This window comes from Neopsephotus bourkii, unplaced genomic scaffold (assembly GCF_033783945.1).
Source record: "Neopsephotus bourkii isolate Nb327-2 ecotype Australia unplaced genomic scaffold, CSIRO-AGI_Nbou_v1 NB_1821, whole genome shotgun sequence".
In the NCBI taxonomy this organism is placed as follows: domain Eukaryota; kingdom Metazoa; phylum Chordata; class Aves; order Psittaciformes; family Psittacidae; genus Neopsephotus; species Neopsephotus bourkii.
The window spans coordinates 527402-542539 of record NW_026902294.1 but is presented as its reverse complement, the minus strand read 5'-3'; the positions used below and the strand labels follow the sequence as shown (position 1 = coordinate 542539).

Here is a 15138-nt window from a genome sequence, read left to right as displayed (position 1 = left end):
AACGGCTGCGGCGCGGAGCGGGGCCGCGCGCCGGGCCCCCGCAGGTCCGCCCGCCCGCATGGGGGCGCTGTAGCCCTGCCCGGTCTCTCTGGGCCCCTTCCGCCGCCGCCTGACGGACGACTGCTCCGGCCGCGCCCGGCGGCCCCGTAGGCCCCGGCCCGGCCCAGGAGCGCCCGGCCCCACAGGCCGGCAGTGCCGGGGAGGCGGCATGGGGAAGAGCTGCAAGGTGGTTGTGTGCGGGCAGGCCTCGGTAGGGAAAACCTCCATCCTGGAGCAGCTCCTGTACGGGAACCATGTGGTTGGTGAGTCCGCGGGGAGCGGGCGCGATCGGGCGGGGCCCGGCCCCCGGCTTCGGCGGAGGGGGGCACCGGGAGGTGTCGGGGCTGCTCCCCATGGCCCCCGCCCGCTTCCCCGGCAGGCTCCGAGATGATCGAGACCCAGGAGGACATCTACGTGGGCTCCATTGAGACAGACCGCGGGGTGCGGGAGCAGGTCCGCTTCTATGACACGCGGGGCCTGCGGGACGGGCTGGAGCTGCCCAAGCACTGCTTCTCCTGCACGGACGGCTACGTGCTGGTGTACAGCACGGACAGCAAGGAGTCCTTCAAGCGAGTGGAGCTGCTCAAGAAGGAGATCGACAAGTGCAAAGACAAGAAGGAGGTGAGCGCCCCGCGGGCTGCGGGGTGGGATCCCCTGCCCGTGCTAACTGCCTCCCCCAGGGGCTTGACACGCGGATTGACTCCACAACTCGTTCGAGTTGTACAGTAGGGATGCTTTATCCAGCGCTGAGGCGCATGGGGGTTGCTCCTTCAAAAGCAATGCGCGCCCTTCCTTTGCCACTCGGTTCATTTATATTACATATAATGATTACCTAAACATGGTAGGCTTCACACCTAATACATATGCAAAACCTATTCCCGTCTAGGGTTAAAACTAGTTTTCTGGCATTCGTCCCATTGATGCACCTGTGCAGTGCCTCCTGGTGGTGGTAATTAGGGGGCCGTCAGGATGAAGGCCTGTAGCTCCTCTTCATCACCACGAGTAACCTCTTCCCTTCATGCAGACTCAATGGGGTTTCGGTTCCTACCCAAACCTCAGGTCTGGTACAAGCCAGTTTTATGTATCTTAAAGCAGAAACGTGTCAAGTTTGCAAATTTTGTTACTCTGGCTATCTTTTGTGCCTTTTCTTTCTAAACATACTATTTAAACAAGAATGTCTTAAGTATTAAGCTATGAATCTTATCTGCTACAATTCTGCCTAGCAGCTGTAACTCCTGCAATTCTGCTTCACCATTCTAGCAACTTTTGACTCCTATGGTTCTGCTTCACCAAGCACAGACAGTGCTTAAGCAAGCAGGCACAATGTTAACTCTTTATTTCCCGGTATCAGACTCTCCTTCTCTCCTGCTTGTCACAGGGACAGGGTCCCTGGGCTCAGGCTGCTGGCCTGGGATGCTTCTGAGGGTACCAGCGCTCAACAGGGCCTTCTGCTTTGGGCTGGTTTGAGACACAGAGCCCCCAACAGGAGGGGAAGCTGCCAGGTGGGAAATGTGGTTGAAAGGACCTTGGCATGGAGCAGGGATGAACTGCAGGGCCTGGCAGCGAGGGTCTCCAGGGCAGAGCCAGGCAGCACCATTCAGCTCTGCCTTTGGTGCCTGCAGGGATTGTTCTCACCCTTTTTGAACAGGTCACCATCGTGGTGCTGGGCAACAAGTGCGACCTGCAGGAGCAGCGCCGTGTGGACCATGACACAGCCCAGCACTGGGCCAAGGGCGAGAAGGTGAAGCTGTGGGAGGTGTCTGTGGCCGACCGGCGCACGCTGATCGAGCCCTTCATCTACCTGGCCAGTAAGATGACGCAGCCACAAAGCAAGTCTGCTTTTCCCCTGAGCCGCAAGAACAAGGGCAGTGGGTCCATGGATGGCTGAGCCTTGTTTTCCCTTCTCTTCCACTGCCACCTCCTCTCCTTCATCCCCTTCTTCCCTTGCACATACCTGCTGCTGAGCCTGCTTGGTGTCACAGAGCCTGCAGCAAGCACAGTGGCACAAGGAACATGCATCCCAGGGCTGGGGATGGCCTTCGAGGATGAGAGAGGAGCCATCTCCCTGCACTGGGACAGGGCCTGCTCTCTGCACATCCCTCCCGTGCAGGTGTTGGAGGCGGCACAGGAAAGCCAGGCTTCACGGAGGGATGCTCCATGGGTACCATAGGCTGCTGATGGAGCAGAGCACGGGCTGGCCGGCAGGTGGGGATCGCAGCCGGCCTGAGGACGCAATCCCCTCCCTTGAGAGGCTCTGGTTTGTTTTACTGATACCATGCGAGAAGAGCCCGTTTGCTGGCCCTGCCTCCGGCTCCACCCCAGCCAGCTCTGTGGTGTTCCCCGGCAGATCGCCACTTACCCGTCAGTGCCCACTGCTCCTCTACATGCAGGACTATTCAGGCATCCTGCCCAGTGGGTGCCCAGTGCAGGGCAAGATGCTGTTCCCGATGGCAGGGTGCTCACATCCACCACGCTGCATGCTGAGTGCAGGCTCAGTCATGACCTTGGCAAAGCTGGGACTGTGCTTTGCCTGCACACCTTGGTGCTTGGGGCTCTCACTGCCCATCCCTCACGGTGCTCACTCACCTCAGAACCACCACAAGACAAGGCAAAGGGGGCCTGGTCCTGCCCAGCAACACGTGTTCCCTTCAGCAAGCGTGGATGGAGGGAAACACCAGTGACAGGAGCATGCTGGCTTGTCTGTACTTGTTCCTTTTATTGACTGAGTAACACAATAAAGCCATGAGCTTCAGTTATCAAAATATTTTCCTTTTTTTCCCCAACAGTTATAGTACATCAAAAAAATATACAATGAACATTACAGGAGGGGTACTGGCCAAGTCCCTAGAGTCTGCTTATTCCATTTTGGGGAGGGGGGGGGCTTTGTTTGAATCAAAACTGTTCACATCACTCCAAGGTTATGTACAGAGGGGCACACGGTATCGAGCGCTATGGACTATGCCCTACAACCTAGTACAGCATATGCTAAGTCAAAGGCAGTAAATGCTTTGGATAGCACAGGAGCAGGGGGTTGGGGACACGGTAGAAGGGGGGGGTTCTCATTGCAGTATTATTGTTATTAGAAGGAATGGCTTTCAAGGGTTAAAGTGCCAAGTAGAGGAGTGTATCAGGACTCCACTGATGGGGGGTGACTGAGCAGCCGCTGCTGGCTCCAGCACAGGCCTCTTAGAGAACAAAACGGAGGGGAACGACCCCCCCCCCCCCAGTGTCCAATGGCTCCTGCAGGCTGGAGCGGGGCTGCTCCCAGCTCCTGAGGCTGGAGGGCACCGGTGGGGCCGCGCTGTCCCCCTGTGCTGCAGCCAGGGCTGATGGGGACCAGCCCGGGGCGGAGCACAGGGAGGTGAGCAGGGGAGGGCTGGAGCCACGGCCTGCTTGGCACTGCGATGTGGTGGGAGCCGTGTCCTCCCTCCTGTCCTGCGGGCTGCACGTGTCCCCTGGGCTGTGCGACCACCTCCTGTCCCTGCCAGGGCCTCTGCTGCTGGAGCCTTCCTCGAGCCACATCTCCCATCACCACTGAAGAGCTCGTGGTTGTCTCTACCCTCAGCCTCCCATTCAAGCTCGCTCTTCCCTGGTGCCCTCTCCGCTCTCCTCCTCCTCTGGCGTGGAGAGTTGTCCTGAGCAGATGAACCCATACCCAGGGGCTCCCTCGTGCTCCTGTCCTCCGTGGCAGGGTGCAGTGGCACCAGGGCTCAGTGCTGCCCATGGCAGATGCAGGTGCACAGCTCCGTGCTCCCTGTGCAGGTTTCCTGCCCTCGTGCGAAGCTCCAGCTCTGGGCAGCAGAAGCATTTCAGCCCCTTGAGTTCCCCGTTGGCTGGTTCCCATTGCCAGGACCCGTCCTGAGCATCAGTGGAGGAAAGATCCTGAAATCCACACATTGCTCCTGGCCAAGGCGTCGGATGTACTTCCCGTGCGTGTGGGTTCCCCGGTGCACAAACCCACCTGCCCCTTCCCATGGGGCCACAGCAGAGACCGGAGCCATCACCCTGGGCCAGGGCACGGAGAGGGAATCACCTGCACGGAGCTGCATCGCGGTGGCTCTGCTCTGGGTGCACAGTCAGCATCAGCACCAAGGTAAACGCAGAGCGAGGGCGAGCTGCTCCCCTGGATTGCATAGATCGGGTGGGCTTCACTCCAGCCTCGGGGCTGTTGGGGTTGCAACTTTCCTGCATATTTCCATTTGCAGCAGCGTGCTGGGAACCCGGAGCTGCGGGTCCAGCTCCAAACCACATCACTGCTGGCCTTTGTGAGCACAGTGAAAAGCAGAGCTACGGCTTCAGGGTCCCTCCAGAGCCCAGATTCCTGCAGGCTACGATGGGAGCATCACCGCTGCCGCCTGCTCCTTTGTACCTGATTGTCCGGGCTGCTGGGGACAGCTTGGGATTTGGGAATCATCCGCAACTCCCTGGAAGCTCCTAATGGGAACGGGGTTGGAAGGCAGCAGCGTTGCCTTTCACTGGAGAACCAAAAGTGCTTTAGGGACATTCACTCAGCCTCACAGCATCTCCCGGGAGGTAGGGGCAGGGCTGTCCCCCGCGGCTGGGACAGAGGCAAAGAGCTGGTGCTGAGCACAGGGACCCGCACACGCTCTGTGCTTCCCGGGGCCGGGCAATGTGCTTTCCAAGGGATGAGGTGCCGGCCCTGGGCATCAGCTATTGCTCTTGGAGTGAAGATAACGGGCGGTGGAGCCGGTGCCCGCCACAGCGATGGCTCTTTGGCTGGTGGGATGTGGACTTTGGGGTGTAGGAGGCTGGTGGGCATCACAGAGCCCCCCCAACCAGCACAGGCAAGTGGGGGCTGGTGAGGGCACAGCCAGCCCTGCCCGAGGGGGGAAACTGCCAACTTCCCACTTGCGCTGGGCTGTTTCATCCAGTAAGAGCTGGGCTGAGGCTCCCCTCGCAGCTCCCTTCCTGCCGGGCTGCCCAGAGGGATGCTCCTTGCCCCGGGGACCGTCCGGCTGCTCCTCTTCCAGCCTGGTAACTGGGAGGGGATGAACAAGAAGCCAGCGAACCCCTTGGCCACGCAATGGTCCCGGTGACCGGGGCACCCTCCTCTCCTGTGCTCAGCCTCGGGAGGGGCTCCTCTGTTGTGCGCCTGCACGGGCAGGGGAGCGGCGGGGACGCGCGGCGGGGCTGGCTGGGCTCTGCCGCTGGAAGCGAAGGAGAAGCCGGGGTTGGTGCCTACGACTACGTTTTCCCAGCAGCTGGAAGAGCCCCGGCCCCGCAGCGGCGGCTCTCAGTAGGGTGCGAAGACGATGGGGCCCGGCGTGGGGCGGACGGGGGCCGGCGGCGTGCGGAAAAGGGCTGGTCCGAGGAGCGGCGCCTGGAAGAGCGCGGTGGCAGCCGCCGGGCGCAGCGCCAGGGGCCCGGGCATGGCGCAGACGGCGGCCGCGGCCAGCGGGCTCGGCAGGAAGCGCGTTGCCAGCGTCTTGGTGAGGTGCTTCTGCAGCGCCAGCTTGGACTGCGGGCAGGGAGCGCACACCGTGAGCCCCCCCCCGCACCCTGCCCACCGCGGCTCGGTCTCTGCGCTGAACGCAGCCCCTGTCCCTGTCCCTGCTCCATCCCAAGGCTCCGGCCCTTTGGCTCGGCTGCTCCTGGGTCAGAGCACACGGGGATGCTCCAGTTGTGACCCAGGGCAGGTCCCCAGCCCCATCCACTGCAGCTTTCAGCTCGGTCTCTGCAGTGAACACAGCCCCTCTCCCTGCTCCATCCCACGGCTCCGGCCCTTTGGCTCTGCTGCTCCTGGGTCCGAGCACAGAGGGATGCTCCAGTTGTGACCCAGGAGAGGTTCCTAGCCCCATCCACTGCAGCGAACACAGCCCCTGTCCCTGCTCCATCCCACGGCTCCGGCCGCTCCTGGGTCAGAGCACACGGGGATGCTCCAGTTGTGACGCTGGGAAAGCCCCCAACCCCATCCCGCTGGCTCAGAGACCTGCCCTGGCCTTTGCCCATTCTGGGCTCTTCCCTGCATCAGTGCCCTGACTTCTGCTAAGCTCTGGATCCGCACAAGCAAACACTTGGGCTTGCTTTAACTAAGCTGTGCCAGTGCCCAGCCAGGATCCATGAAACAGGGGGAAAAACACAAGTGCTGCTGCCAGAGGGCTCCCAAGCTATTCCCGAGCTTTCCTTTTCCTGAAGACCTTTCCCACCACTAGAGCCCGCCCTCCCCAGGGGAGCAGCTTAGATGCGCTCATGGGAACTTGAGGCTTCAGGAAAAGCAGCCCCTGTGTCCCTTATTGCAAGCGATGGCAACCGATGGTTCGGAGAGCAAACCAAGCAGGTCACTGCAGGGAGACAGGTACCTTGAGAATACTCACTGCGAGGGCAGCGTTCTTCTGCAGCTTGTTATAGGGGCTGTACTTGGGCTTGGGCGGCTTCCCCGCCAGTCTGTCTTTGTGCCTCCGGCTGCTCATGTGCTGGGAAAGGGAAACAACCGGATCACCCAGAGCCAGGATGAGGGCGGGCCCATGGCACTGCATGGGACCCATGGGGGATGCCCATCACCTTGCAGGCAACAGTGAGGAACCCACCCCTGAGCCCTGCGGTCTGCACCCTGCACCCGGTGTCCCCGCATTCCCATGGGAAAGGCTCACCCAGGCCTGGCATCCTCACCTGTTTGAGCTGTGTCTCCGAGTTGACGTAGATCTCGCACACTTGGCACTGGAACGCCTTGTTCTGGATGTTGATGCTGCCCTTGTTCCCGATCCGCTTGGACTTGTGCGCTGCCCGGGAGAGGAGCTTGCCTCGGCCTCGCCGCATCTGCGCGCCGTGACCCTCCAGCATGGACTTGTGCTTGGCACCTGGGCGGCAGAGGGGACACTGGGCAAACCAACCCTGCCCTGGCAAACCAACCCGAGTGCCCCATGGGTGCCCCCCACCCAACCCACCCACCCCACAGCGCTGCGCCCTCCGGAGGGACCCCAGTCCTGCCCCCCCCAACCTATCCCCAGCAGCACCTGCAGGCAGAGGGCCTGGACTCGTGCTGGGGATGCAGCCGCCCATTCCTGGATCCACATCCAGCTGCGCTCCGCAGGCAGCCCAGAGCTGCTCCGCTTCCCAGAGACCCCCCTCCAATGCAGCCCTTTGGAGAAGCTGCTCTGTGAGCGTGTGCTGGAGCCTGGCGCCCGGCCCCGGGCGTTAGCACAGGCTGGAGCTGTCACCCCCTGCGCTGCAGCATCTGAGCTGTGCCCAAGGTCACAGCGGATCCGGCTGCAGAGCCAGGAATAGCTCAGCGGGGTGATGGGAAGTGGGGAAGGAGGGACCTGAGCTCCCCACACGCCATGGACAGGGTGCCCTGTCCTGGGAATGGCAGCAAAGGGATGTGTAATTCAAGCCTCTGCTAATTCATTCCATTTCTCAAGGCGTTAAGCAAGGAGCCGGGTGCATGGGATGGGCGCGGAGCGGCTCAGCCCTGAAAACTGCTTCTTTGCTTGTTCTTTCCCCAAATCAGCTCCCGAATTCGTAACTGGAGCTGACAGAAGCAAAAGGGCACGGCTGCAGCTCAGCCGCGGCGTGTCCTGAGCTGACCCCAGTGCTCGGCGCCGCTGCCGTGCACAGGGAGGCCATGGGAACTGGTCCCCACTTTGTGTGATCTGGGGACAGGAGGCTCTTCCCTTTACAGCTGTGGTGCCCCCCCCACCTTGGGTAGCATCCTCCGGGGAAAGGGGGGAGCTGGGAGCTGGCACCAGAGACCCCATTGGGGTTACTGCCTCCCATCACTGCCCCAGGGCGGGCCTGGGCATCCCCAAACTTCAGGGGGTCCCTGTAAGCCCAGGAGCCATCGCTTGCTGCTGGGCTCTGAAGCATGTTTGGATTCCCAAGGGGCTTCTCAAACCGACCATGAACCCAAAGCGTTATGGATTATCCTGGGTCTGGAAGCGGCACTGGCACTCCAGTTCCCATCAGCCTAAAGCCAGGCTGCAATGGAATATAAAGCAGCCTCCAATCACTTGATTAAACCTCTCTGAAAATGCCTTTAATTGAGAGCCGTGAACAATAAGAGAGCGTTTGACCTTGCTGCAACTCACCCCATGAGCCACCACCGCACGGGTAAACCACCACCGCTTCTCTTTGCAAGCGCCTTCATTGACCCTTCCTAACTGAAGCAGCGTTCATTAACCCGCAAGGCTGCGTGGTGACGGGGGCCAGGATGGAGCTGGGGTCCCCCCGCACGCGGGCGATGCCCTTACCGGTGGTGTGAGCCTCCAGCTGGGACAGGGAGTTGACGGTCACCTTGCACGTGGGGCAGTACAGGTGCTGTTTGCTCTTCTTGCCCTCCTTCTCGCTCTCGGGGCCAGAGCTGCCGCTGCTGCTGCTGCCTGACTCCGCTGCCTGCACCTCGGTGCCCGGGGAGGTCACGCTCGTGGTGTCCGAGGTGGCCTCCGACAGCTCTGAGGCCGGGGGGGAGCCCAATGGGGCGATGCTGGCGGGCAGCTCCGACGGCGACTCCTCGGTGCTGGGTGTCAGCCCCAGGGAGCTGCACTCACCCTCCGGCTCCTGCAGCCCGTTGGCTTGGGCTGGGGAGGGAGAAGGGGAAAAGGGAGATGATGGGCAGGAAGGGAAGTGCTCTGTGCCCCAATGGGTTTTCCATGTTTCAGAGAGCATCCCTGTCCTCCCAGAACCACCTCAGGCACCATCTGCTCATTCACCCCTCTCAAGGATGGCTCTTCCCAAGGTCTCTCCTGTTACTGCTTTTATGTGGCAGCCAGGCTCAGCACAGGACCCTGGGTGCAGGGGGAATGCGGCTCTCACCAGCCCCATCCCTGCCCTAGGGATGTGCGAGCCCTCATCAGGGCACAGGCAGGGAATGGTCTCTCCTGCAGCATCCAAAACACCTCCCACAGACACCAAATCAGGGGGGGAGCACCCCCAGGGCCACGAGCTGCTGGGGCTCCAGGGATGCATTCCCCATGAGCTGTCCCCAGGCCAGGGATGCCAGCAGAGCACAAAAGCTCCTTTATCAACGCTCGTGGTGGCGTTTGTGCCGCACTGATGCCCACGTACCCGTGGTGCCGGGCTCCCTGCTGCCCTCGGGGCTGGGGGACAAATCAGCCACCGCAGCCCCCGGCACCTTCTGCTTGTTCTTCATGGCCTCGATGGCTTTCAGCCTCCGCGCGTGCTTGTGGCCCTTGTAGTGGGCTTCTGCCTGGTTCTGGGAGGGAGAGAGGAGAGGAGAGGGACACATCAGGACACGCAGACTGATGCTGGGATGCGTTCCCACCTCCCCTTGGTGACATCCACAGGGGTGTTCTCCACCCGGTGTAAGCACACAAGCACTGGGGCCGAGGCATCGTTTTGCGGATGCATCGCGCGGCACAGAGAAGGATGCGGTGGAACGCGTCCGGCCACTTGTAAAAGCACAATTGATGCCTTCAGACACATCCAGTGAGCTGCTGGCTGTAAAAATAAACCAAGAAAGTAGGCTGGGGGGTAGGGGGGGCCGTGTCTCCCATTGGACCCCAGCGGGTGCCTGACGAGGGGGGGGCCGTGTCTCCCATTGGACCCCAGCGGGTGTCTGACACGCGATGCGCAGTCACGGCCTCCTCTGGTGCATCGTGAAGCACACACCGATGCGCTCGTGCCTGCACCGAGCTGATAAAAACCAGCACAAAGGAAAATCCCCCAAACCACTTGCATCCTCTGCAGGCGGGGACAATGCAGCACTGTCCCCACAGAGCCCCGCTCCAGCTCCTGGTGGGATGTAAATGCAGGATGAATGAGACCCCTGAACCGCTGAGCAGCATGCATTCATTGGCACAGCATCCTCGGAGGCCGCTGGGGCTTCCCATGCAGGGTGGGAAGAAGCATCCCCTTCCCTGCCCCCATGGCTTTCCAAGGGCTGGGAATGGTGTCAGGGATGCGCTGGGTACATGGGAAAGCGAAAGGCCCATCCAAGCATGGGGCCTCATTAGCAAACACAATGAACCTTCAGCAGATGCGGGGTTGGGGCTGCAGCTGAAGTGGGTCACTGGCACCATGCAGGAACCCCAGTGGAGCGTGAGGGTCCTTGGGGGGACATCCCTCCATCCTCCCTGTTGTCATGCTCATGGGAGCAGATGGGTTTACACCAGCACAAGCAGAGCCAGCCCAGATGAAGGGCTCTGAGCTGCTGCCCATGCAAAGGAGGCTTTTGCTGTTCCAGCCCCATCCCTCTCCTGCTGGCTCTGAGCAGAGAGCTCCCTTGCAAACCTCTTCATCAGTTTCCCCACAAACGATCAGCTGTGCTCAATTCATTACCACAGGGATCAATGGATGCTTCCTTCCTCCCCTCTACAAGGTGGTTGATTTACTTGGCTGCGATTTAAAACCCAAACCCCCTGCCACAGCAGAGCTCTGGGGAGCCAAGGCTTGCGTTCAGCTCCCAGGGACCAGACGTGACTTGCAGGGGCTGATAAAGCAGCTTAAGCACAAACACTGAGGCCAAGGCAGGAGGGGACAAAACGACACGGGGCAGAAAGAGCCAGCAAGGCAAAGAGGGGAGCGCCTGGGCCCATGGGATGGGGATGTTAGCAGGCAGAGCCCCAAGGAGCTCCCGCACCATGGGATGCTCCCGCACCATGGGATGCTCCCGCACCATGGGATGCTCCCGCACCATGGGATGCTCCTGCGGGTACCACTTACCGCAGAGTTGAAGCGCAGGTGGCAGATGTTGCAGGAGATGAACTGCTTCTTCTTGAGTGGTGCGGGCATGCCGAATGTGTGGCTGATCACCGCCTTCTGCACCGGGTCCATCTGCAAGGGAGCGAAGGCACAGGGTGCATGGGTGCCATGCAGTGATGGCCACCCCAGTACAGTGAACTGGTGATGCCCTGTGCCATAAACACCAGCAGAGCTCCCCTTCGGAGTGTCCTTTCTAAACCATCCCTGCATAAACCCAACCTGCAGGGACCCAACGCCTGCTGTGGCCTGGTGGGGGGATGAGGCTGCTGCAGGGGCACAGGCTGCAGCCTCCCCGAGCTCCCCTGCGTGTCCCCCCTTCCCCTCTCCCCATCACAGACACTGGTGTCATGGGTGGCAGATTACTGAGCCCTTGGTTGCTGCCCTTGAGCTGCCATTGAAGGAGCAGAAATCACTGAAAGAGGGGGCAGAGGTGATCAAGGAATCCTCCACGTGCCCATCCCCAGGGAGCTGAATGTCCCTGTGCAAAGCTGAAGGCACAAGCAGAGCCACGGGTGCATGGTCCTTGCCCATGGGCAATGCAAACACAGGGGCCAGGGCAGGAGGGACAAGGAACCCACAGCCACGGGTGCTGTTTGCCCACTGCACCGTGCCCTGCTCCCGCTGGGGTGTGCGCTTTGCCTGCTCTCAAACGGAACCGCAAGGCTGCTGCAGGCCTGGTACCCCATGGGGCAGGAGCGCAGGTACCCGACACGAGCCGCGGCATCCCCATGCAGGGGCTGCAGGCAAGGCGGATGCGTGCAGGCTGATGAGCTGCTGACAGCCCCTGGCTCTCCTGCCCCTCGCCAGGGCTCGGCCTCATTCCTCAGCCCCGGCAGCAAACTTGCTCCGAAAGCCATGATTGTTTCAACCCCAGTGCAGTTACTGGGGGGGGGGGATAAGAATAACCTCTTTGTCTGAGCGGGGCTCTAATCTACAATGCAATTATTGTTCCCCTGTGCTGCGGCACAGGGAGATTATCTTATCGGAGTGCTGCTGTCAGCAGGGCCCGGGGTTTTCAGGCGATCGGGTTTCTCTGCAGAGCTATTTCGCTGCTCAGACAGGTGCATCCGTCTTCGAGGCACATGCCTGGACAACGGAGCCATTATCGAGACCCCAAATTCCTTTCCAGGAGTGAGCGGAATGGTAAAAGCCGGTGATTAATGAAGCGCCTCTTTGCCATGGAATTCCACTCACTTGTCTGGCATAGAAATGAAGAGGCGTTTGGGGTTCGGCGGAGACAGATGGCAAAGATGCTGCTCCGCACCCCTGACGACAACCACTGACGTGTGCTGCAGGCAGCATCCCTGCGCTGCCCGGCTGCAGGCAGACACGGGGGCTTGTGTTCAAGAGAAACACCACCTCTTCCACCCAAAGAGAAGGGAAATGGCTCTGACCAGGGCCTGGCTGGGTCCTGGAGCCCCTCTGCCCCCTGAGCAGAGGAGGATGCAGACGGTGAGGAGGGTGCAACTGGAACTGTCCTGGTCTGAACCTGCCAATGGAGCCACCAGCACCAAGGCCATGACTGAGCAACTCCAGGGGCTGCACTGCCCAGTGCACCCAAAACCTGGCTCCTCGGCCCAGCCCCGTGCATCCCAGCCAAGGGCGGCTGGTGAGCATCACTGCTCCCGCTGCCCCAAAGAGAACACAAGCTCCGTGTCCTCAGAAGCTTTTGGGAGCACATGGGGGCTTGAACAACCCCTTGCCACGGCCGCTCTCTGCCCCATCACACACACTGTGCTTTGCCAGGAGCATCCCACCGGGCTCCATCCTGCACACAGCACCAAGAGCATCCCAAGCTCGGGTACCAACCTATGCCTCTCTCCCAGTGAAAACACAAACATAACATCAGCTTCTCCCCACATGTGCACTCACTGCAGCGCCAGATCCCAGCTCTGCCCAGGCCGGTGAGGGTTGTGCCACAGCCAGATCGGCTCCAGCTCTTCCTGCCTTCTCCAACAGATCTGTCCCGACAGCAGAGGTAGGCTCTGGGCACTGCACACTTGGAGAAGGGAGATCTCAGCTTTGTGGTCAGTTCCCATTGACTCACAGGACTTTATTTATCCCTGGATGTTCTTAGGGATATAAATAGAGCTCCCTGCACTGAGCTCCCTGCTGGCACTGAGGTCAGAAACGCAGCATCGCTTCAGATCGTGTCTCCTGTCGAGGCTCTGCCACGCGCTTGGGACCTTTGTGACATCCCAAGAGCTGCAAAGGACCTTTTGGGCAAGAAACGCGCCTTCTGCCCTGCGGTGGGGTTTGGGTTTCCTGCTGTCGTTGCTTTAAGTGGCAGGAGAGCTCGGCCTGGAAAGGTTTCATTTGCTGCAGAGTAAAACATCTGCTGGGTTCATGTGAGCCTTGTGACCTGCTCCAAGTGCAAAGTGTTCTGCTGGGCAGCTGCAAACTGCTCCTGCTCTGCAAGGCAGTGCCAAATCCTGCATGGTAGGGCTGAATCCTGCACGGCATCACGAAATCCTGCATGGCAGCACCAAATCTGCACGGCATCCCTGAATCCTGCACGGCATCCCTGAAACCTGCATGGCACCGCTAAATCCTGCACAGCATCCCTGAATCCTGCACAGAATCACCGAATCCTGCACGGCATCACCAAATCCTGCATGGCATCCCTGAATCCTGCACGACATCGCCAAATCCTGCACGGCATCGCCAAATCGTGCACAGCATCACTGAATCCTGCACAGAATCACCGAATCCTGCACGGCATCACCAAATCCTGCACGACATCACTGAATCCTGCACAGAATCACCGAATCCTTGCTGGGTGAGCAAAGGCAAACCCACTGATATCCTCTTACAGCACCTCAGATACAGCAGCTCACCCAAACTGTGCCATCCCCTGACCGATGCCCCCTCCCAAATCGCCCCTGAGGCTCAGCTGCCCAATGGAGCCTTTGACCTGGCATCAGCAGAGAACCGAGGACCGCAGGGATGCTCCTGCCCCTCCAGCACAGCCACAGCCCCAAGGGCAGCTCCCACCTTGGGGACCAGCCTGGCTTCACGCAGGTAGCATCACCCAACCTGACACCCCCAGCACCTCATCCCGGGGTCCCCACTGAGCACAGCAGCAGCACAACAGGGCCGTGCATGAGGTTCATTTCCCAAAGGAGCAGGTTCCTGAAGCAGCCCAGCCCTAGAGAACACGCACCAGGGGCAGGCAGGAGCCCTGGAGAACAAAGAGCAGGGGCTGGTTGAGCTCAGCTGCTGAGTCCAGTGAGTGCAGAAAGAGCCCAAAGAGCAGCACCTGAACGGCATCAGAAACCCCCGACCAGGGGGTTAGCACAGGGGAGGGACAGGCCAGAGCTGGGGTTTGAAAGAGGCTCAGAGGAATCGGGTGTCTGAATCCCGTTCAACAGCAATGGGAAGCCTGGACTTCATTTCTGTGCTCGCCTTTGAAGATCTCAGTGATAATTTGCACCTTCTGAGCATGTTTAATCCCAAAGCCACTTACAAGAGGCCAGGGAAGGAGCATCCACCAAACCCAGGAACAGCCACCCCACTGCTGCAGTGGAACAGCAGGACAGGGACCCAAACCAAGGCAAGAGAGGGGCTCCTAGGGCAGATCCCATCCTTCCCATAAGGAAGAGTGCCAGGAGGGTGGCACCAAGCAAGGAAAGCACTATTTCACCCCTGAGATGCTGTTGTACATCCTTGGCCACATCCATGTCAGTTTAGACGTCAACCAGAACATCACTAGGGCCACACTGAAGGGCATAACCCAAGCACGGGGTCCAGTAGTTTGAGGTTGGGGACCTTGAGCCCAGATGGGTGGTGGGAAAAGACCCACAGCACCCAGGCTACCCCACATCCGCAGCCACACAGCAGCAGCCTTGTGCCTTCATACACCTCTCTCTTTCTTTCCTTCCTTCCTTATTTTCAGCTAACAAACTGCTCTCCAGCGCTCCTTCATTGCTACTGGTTCCAGCAACAAAACTGAATTGGTCATGGTTAAAACCGTGTTACCTCGAGGGGGGGCACGGGACACTCACCGTGTTGAAGTTGGGGAAGAGGTTGAGCGGTGACGTCCCGTTGAGCCTCAAGGTCAGAAAGTGCTTGATGTCCAAGGGGGGATGGAGGGGACGGCCGGGGATAGGCAACGATGCTAAGAGGGGGCTGCTGTGTCCGGAGGGACCTGGGGAGGCAGAGGGGAAAGAGCAGCGTTAGCGGTGGTGCAGCTGGGGGGGGGCCATGAGGCCCTGGACCCCCCAGAGGTGAAGGTCCCAGCCCTGGCCATGTTCTCCCTTTTGGGCTCAGAACCAGCATCCCGGTTCCAGCAGAACGCCTGCGTGTGAGGGTGAGATGTGCACCGCTGGGAGGGAGGGGAGGCCACGCAGTGGGGACCTGTCCCAGCCTGCTCCCATCCCAGTGCTTCCTCCCGTTCCGCAGCCCAAGGGCAGTGGTTTCCCA

The 15138-nt window shown here is 60.4% G+C and overlaps 2 protein-coding genes across 3 annotated transcripts in view; one reads left to right on the top strand and one right to left on the bottom strand.

Moving 5' to 3' along the window:
- The first annotated feature begins 167 nt into the window (after positions 1-167).
- NKIRAS2 (NFKB inhibitor interacting Ras like 2) lies at positions 168-2801 on the top strand. The gene is made up of 3 exons (XM_061343094.1): positions 168-302; positions 419-660; positions 1688-2801. The coding sequence occupies exons 1-3, from the start codon at positions 209-211 to the stop codon at positions 1925-1927; spliced, it is 576 nt and encodes a 191-aa protein (XP_061199078.1). The 5' UTR covers positions 168-208; the 3' UTR covers positions 1928-2801.
- Positions 2802-5293: 2492 nt separating this feature from the next.
- Positions 5294-15138, bottom strand: part of LOC133206913 (zinc finger protein 385C-like) — a 57605-nt gene continuing 47760 nt past the window's right edge. For both annotated transcript variants that reach the window (XM_061343240.1, XM_061343241.1), the window contains exons 3-9: positions 14721-14863; positions 10678-10788; positions 9061-9208; positions 8247-8573; positions 6670-6857; positions 6360-6473; positions 5294-5518 (exon numbers count right to left, since the gene is read on the bottom strand). In XM_061343240.1, coding sequence (XP_061199224.1) covers positions 5294-5518; positions 6360-6473; positions 6670-6857; positions 8247-8573; positions 9061-9208; positions 10678-10788; positions 14721-14863 — 1256 coding nt within the window. The remainder of the gene's footprint in view (positions 5519-6359; positions 6474-6669; positions 6858-8246; positions 8574-9060; positions 9209-10677; positions 10789-14720; positions 14864-15138) is intronic.

Bases quoted from the DNA above. Each gene is read 5' to 3' on its own strand.
- NKIRAS2 (XM_061343094.1), top strand. From the start codon at position 209: ATGGGGAAGAGCTGCAAGGTGGTTGTGTGCGGGCAGGCCTCGGTAGGG. The intron at 303-418 runs GTGAGTCCGCGG...CTTCCCCGGCAG, and splicing joins GTACGGGAACCATGTGGTTG to GCTCCGAGATGATCGAGACC. The intron at 661-1,687 runs GTGAGCGCCCCG...CTTTTTGAACAG, and splicing joins AGTGCAAAGACAAGAAGGAG to GTCACCATCGTGGTGCTGGG.